At 38.4% G+C, this 5,907-nt stretch overlaps 1 protein-coding gene across 1 annotated transcript; it reads right to left on the bottom strand.

The window, feature by feature from the left end:
• Positions 1–267: 267 nt before the first annotated feature.
• LOC105722016 (large ribosomal subunit protein eL29-like) lies at positions 268–746 on the bottom strand. Its single transcript, XM_012459210.3, has one exon. The coding sequence runs from the start codon at positions 744–746 to the stop codon at positions 273–275; it is 474 nt and encodes a 157-aa protein (XP_012314633.2). The 3' UTR covers positions 268–272.
• Positions 747–5,907: the final 5,161 nt, after the last annotated feature.

Here is a 5,907-nt window from a genome sequence, read left to right as displayed (position 1 = left end):
GATTGTGTGAGATAGGTATTTAATTTTAGTTTTTTTATATGATTAATTGGTTTTTTCCAGCACCAATCATTGAAAAGTTTGTCTTTTCTCCACTGATTTGTAACGTCATGTACAGTTTCCATGCATAAATGTTTTCATTTTGCAACTCTATTTTTTTTTCCTGCCTCAGGTTTATTTGTACAAATAGCACAGGAGGACCCCAGCCCCATGCAGATGGCAGCCCCGGAGGGTCACACCAGTCCTTCTGTCCTCACGTTGGCAGACAGAGATATCTACTCTGAAGCCTTTGTAGGGGCCTGGGCACCTTTGGGAGCCTGAGCTGGAACTGAAGCTGGAGCTGCAGCCTGGGCCTTGGTTTGATCCTTGGCCTTGGCCTTGACCTTTGGCGGGCAGAGCCTGAGCCCCTTGGCAATGCGAGCACCAGCACGCTTCCCAAGTTTGGGGTGGGCAATGTAGGCAAGTCGATCGAGCTTGCGGCTGACACTCTTTGGGATCTTGGGCTTAACCTCCTTGGGTTTTACGAGGGCCTTGACGGCCTCGGCACATGCACTCACGGCCTCGGCATTGTTGGCCGGCATCTTCTTTAGGCCCTTCTTGTTGTGCTTCTTGGCAAAGCGCATGTTCCTCAGGAACTTGGGGTCCACCCCCTTAAGGGATTGGTATCTTTGTGATCGGGGTTTCTTGATACCATTTCTGTGCCATTTTCGGGACTGGTTGTGCGTGGTGTGGTTCTTGGACTTGGCCATGTCTGCACCTAAGCCGCGGTTCCCGAAGCGCCTCTTTGCAACTCTATTTGATGCTATTGATTTATTTTCCTATCCCTGCATCAATACCACAGTCTTTATTATCACGTAAAGCTTAATTATAATATGCATTCTTATATGATAGGAGAAATTCCTCTACCTTGTTCTTTTTCTTCAAAAGCATCTCTTCATATAAATTTCAGAATTCACTTGCCAAAACTCTGTAGTGATTTGCACTGGAATTACAAGGAATTCAGAGATTAATTGGGGAAGAATGGACATTTTTACAGTATTGAATTTTCCAATGAGCAAAGTATATCTCTGCATTTATGTAGGTTTTCTTTCATTTCTTTCAATTAGTTTCAGAATTGTTTTCTAAAAGGTCCCTGAGTTTTTTTTGTTGTTGTTGTTAGTTTTACCCTAAGAATCTTAAGGGTTTTGCTACTGTTATGCTGATATATGTAGATGCAGTTCAGTTTCTTAAAACTCTATTGTTTTAATAATTTATTGATTCTCTGGATTTTCTATGCTAATTGTGATAGTTGGTAACTTGTGAATTGTTATAATTTAGTTTCTGTCTTTTCAGTCTTTATACCTTTCTTGTTAGACTTGTCTTACTGCTGTGACCTGAACTTCCAGTACAATGATGCATATAAATTGTGATTACAGGCTTCCATGGATGATTCCTGACTCTAAAAGTAATATGTATAAATTCACAAGTGAGTATCCTGTCTGTATAGGTTTTGGAATACAACCTTTATCAGATTAAGGAAGTTCCTTTTTACTCCAAGAGCTTTTATTTTGTTTTAATCATGGTGAATATTATCAGTTCTGGTATGAACTATTATTTTTCGCATTTATTTTCATAATTGAGATTACCTCTGAGTGTCCTTTACTGGTAGCCTATTACTTCTTTTTTTGACATGAGAATTATTATTATTATTATTTTAGACGGAGTCTTGCTCTGTTGCCAGGCTGGAGTGCAGTGGCACAACCTCGACTCACTGAAACCTCTGCTTCCCAGGTTAAGGTGATCGTCCTGCCTCAGTCTCCGAAGTATCTGGAATTACAAGCACGCTCTACCACACCCAGCTAATTTTTGTATTTTTAGTAGAGACAGGGCTTCACCATGTTGGCCAGGATGGTCTCGATCTCCTGACCTTGTGATCTGCCTGCCTTGGCCTCCCAAAGTGCTGGGATTACAGGCGTGAGCCACTGCGCCCGGCTGACATGAGAATCATTTAAAAGCATGTGTTAATTATGAAAAATTTCAAACATCCTCAATGAATCTTGACACCCAGAGTCAAAACTGTCAAAATTTTGGCAAATTAATAGGTGTGTATTTTTAAATTTCCAAATGTGTGGAGTTTGTAGTTATCCATTTTTGTTAATTTGGTTAATGATGTCTAACTCCAACTTAATGATAGTATGTTCAGAGATCATCCTATGTATGACATTAATTCTCTGCTATTTGCTAAAAATTTTTTATTTTGTCATTTTATGTGACTTTTATAAATGTGTCATGTGTGCTTGGAAAGAATCAGTTTATCTAATTATTTGTTGCAAGATTCTATATATGTTTATTTGGTAAAGTTTGTTAATTGTGTTTTCAAACATCTTTCTGATTTTTGTCTGCTTTATGTATCAGTCGCTGAGAAAGGGTGTTATCATCTCCCCCATGCTTGTTGATTTGTCATTTTTCCCTTGTAGTGTACAATGCAGATTTTTTTTTTTTTTTTTTTTTTTTTTTGAGACAGAATCTTGCTCTTGTTGCCCCAGCTGAAGTGCAGTGGCACCATCTTGGCTCACCGCAATCTCTGCCTCCCGAGTTCTAGCGATTCTGCTGCCTCAGGCTCCTCAGTAGCTGGGATTACAGACACACACCACCACGCCCAGCTAATTTTTGTATTTTTAGTAGAGGCAGGGTTTCACCATGTTAGTCAGGTTGGTCTTGAACTCCTGACCTCATGATCCTCCCACCTAAGCCTCCGAAAGTGCTGGGATTAAGGCGTGAGCCACCAAGTCCGGCCTCCAATGCAGATTTTTTGTTTGTTTGTTTGTTTGTTTGTTTAAAGTGAAGGCAAGTTCATTAGAGCAGCAGATGTTTTTAAAGTTTGTTGTTTGTAGGGGGACAGTGTCAGAGTCGGCTTTCACATAGATTTGAAGCTCCCATAATTTTATAGGGATGGGGTGTCGGGGAGACCTTCATAGAAAAAGAATACCAAAAAATGTTTCTTGTTCAAATTTTATAAAAACATTTGACCAGGAGCATATGTTGCTTCTCCAAGGGCCTTGGAAAGGGCTCACACAAGTGAGTGTCCCTACAGCTGATGCTTCTTTAGCTTCATAGTGAATATAACATTGCTGCTGGTAAATCAGGTTAAAGGAAGATAGTTCCCCGTCATTCCAGATTCTGTTTTGGGAAACAGCTTCTCAAGTAAACAAACACCGGACTCTTAAGGGTGTTTAAATAGTTCTTTACATAAAGCCATCAGTGATAAATCCAAACCCTATTCAAGGTTTCAGTTCACTACTTATCAAGACAGACATAGGCCAAATTTAACAGTGTTATTCGGTATTATCGAATGAAATAAGGGCTGAAAAGTATCAAAGTGATCAATTATAAGGTCACTAGTAATCTTAAGAGAGCATTTTTACTGGGTTGGAGTAATAAACTCAAGGCTGCTGAAAGGCACACTACATTGTGAATTATTTGTACTTATATAATATAAAGCATTTTTTGAAGTCTATTTCATTTCTATTTGAAGTCCCACGCTGACGTGCACATTCTCCAAGGATTTACATTCGTTTAAAGGTAAAAGTCAATGAAACTTCATTTTTAAGTCAGTGAAGACGTAAATAGACCTCATTTATTTAACAAAGTACTCTTTAGGTGATAGATTCTTTGGTGCACTACAGTTACTAAATACAAATTTAGTGAAGGACATTCACTATCACCTTAATGTGGTAGATCAATACTCCTATCAATAACAACTAGAATGAATAAGACACAAAAATCTATCTGAAATATTGCTATGTATAACTGCATGGATGAATGCCACAACCATAATGTTGCATTAAAGAGGACAGGCATAAAAGAATACAATCTGTAAGATTCATTTATACAAAATTCGAAAACAGGCACAACTAATCTATGGAATTAAAAGTGAAGATAATGGTTACCTTTGGTAGAGGGTTGGTTGTGTTGTAATTTTTAGGAAGAAGCACAAAGGGCTCTTTCAAGATACTGGTTACATTCTGTCTCTTGATCTGGGGCTGGTTACATAGTTGGGTTCATATGTTAGTTTGAGTTCTCTAAGAAGGAGACACCAACACAAAATTAAATGTTCAAGGCTTTTCTTAGGAAAATGCTTGTGTGAGAACATAGAGAAGGAGCTGGAAAGACTGAGAGAGTGGCCACATGCAAGTCTGACTCTCAGTAAAAGAGAGAGGGAAGATATGTTGGGTGGAAGTATCCTAGACCATCATGAAGTCAGGGGAAGATTCAGCAAGACTGCTGGGGAGTCCTCAAGTCTAAGCTGACCATCAAGGAAGACCTGTGTCTCCCAGTAACAGGCCTGCCTCAGTATCACAGTCATTGACTGTGAGCAGCCCCAGGGAGGGTGGCCTCATCCCAGGTACAATAATGAATTGTAGAGCGCAGTGGTCAGTTAGCCTCCTCGTGTTTAGAGGTCAGCAAGATGCCTTCCAGAAGTTATCAAAATGCACCTCATAAAAATTCATTGAGCCATACATTTCATTTGTACACTTTCGTGACTGCATATTATATTTAAAGAGAAAGTTTGTTATACAAAAGCAAATGTAGTAGATTTGTCATTTTATATTCTAAAAAGCAGAAACATCAAAAAGACTGTTTTCACTAGTTAATTGATATTCTTTTTATTTAATGCCACTATCATATGGGATACATTGAAATGATTCCTACTTTTATGTATTGCCATGTCAACCCCCTATTACTTAAAACTTTTGTAAACATGAGCAAATTATATCTTCCAGTCTTATGTGCTTGAGCAGTTTGACCTCTAATAACTATAAATTGGTAAAAAAAATGTTAAATGCCCTGATAATTTCTATGAAAATGTTGAGTGGGACCCATATGATGAGTAATCTACATTTTCTCTCAGAGGTCTTGGAGAAAACCTCCAATATAAGCAATTAGAAGTAAAGTAAATGATGTAAAATTATTCCTATATTTGTTTAAATTTGGAGAATTTATTGGAAATGTGATGGCTATGGCAGGATTTCCTTCCCCAAACCACCACGCTTACCGCCATATAAGACGTGCTCCAATTTCACAAAGAAAACTTTCTTTGGAAAAATTAATTAATACATGTATTGAGGGTCATTTTAAAGTCTTTTTAATAGCCCAGTCATGGTGGTTCATGCCTATAATCCCAGCACTTTGGGAGGCTGAGGTGAGTTGATCGCTTGAGGTCAGGAGTTCAAGATCAGCCTAGCAATATGGTGAAAGCCCGTCTCTTCTAAAAATACAAAAATTAGCTGGGCATGGTGGTACATACCTGTAGTCCCAGCTACTCAAGAGGCTGAGGCAGAAGAATCACTTGAACCCAAGAGGTGGATGTTGCAGTGAGCCGAGATCGTGCCACTGCACTCTTGCCTGGGCCACAGAGCAAGACTCTGTCTCAAAAAATAAATAAATAAATAAATAAAGTTTTTTTAAATAAAAGAAAACATTATTTTATTCATGTAAATGCAATACAGAGAATATTGGAATCCAAAGTCAACAATCTTAGGTTCTAGACCTGCAGTAATAGTTGACTAAACCCTAAAATAAGTATAAACTCCCTTAGCAAAAAGAAATATATTTGCAATGTGGAATATTGGTAGGTAACAGGCAACAACGCATATGTTTACTGAGCAATAGAAGCCTTATAAGACAAATGCTATCAAAACAAATACCAGTAGTAATTTCAGCAAATATTCATAACCAAAAGCATCAACATAAATATATGTTTGCATGAAGTTTTAATAGCCCATGTAGATGAAACAGATATGTTTTTTAAAGTTGGCTTGCTCGCTTGCCTGCTTGCCTGCTTGCTTTTTCTTTCTTTCTTTCTTTCGATGGAATCTTGTTCTGCCACCCAGACTGGAGTACAGTGGTACGATCGCGGCTCACTGCAAC

This window comes from Aotus nancymaae, unplaced genomic scaffold (assembly GCF_030222135.1).
Source record: "Aotus nancymaae isolate 86718 unplaced genomic scaffold, 86718_ANA_hifiasm-v0.15.2.pri h1tg000039l, whole genome shotgun sequence".
NCBI classification, from domain to species: Eukaryota; Metazoa; Chordata; class Mammalia; order Primates; family Aotidae; genus Aotus; species Aotus nancymaae.
The sequence above is the reverse complement of the archived record's forward strand: the minus strand, read 5'-3'. Positions and strand labels throughout refer to the sequence as shown.

Excerpts from the sequence above, each read along its gene's own strand:
- LOC105722016 (XM_012459210.3), bottom strand. The coding sequence starts at position 746 with ATGGCCAAGTCCAAGAACCACACCACGCACAACCAGTCCCGAAAATGG.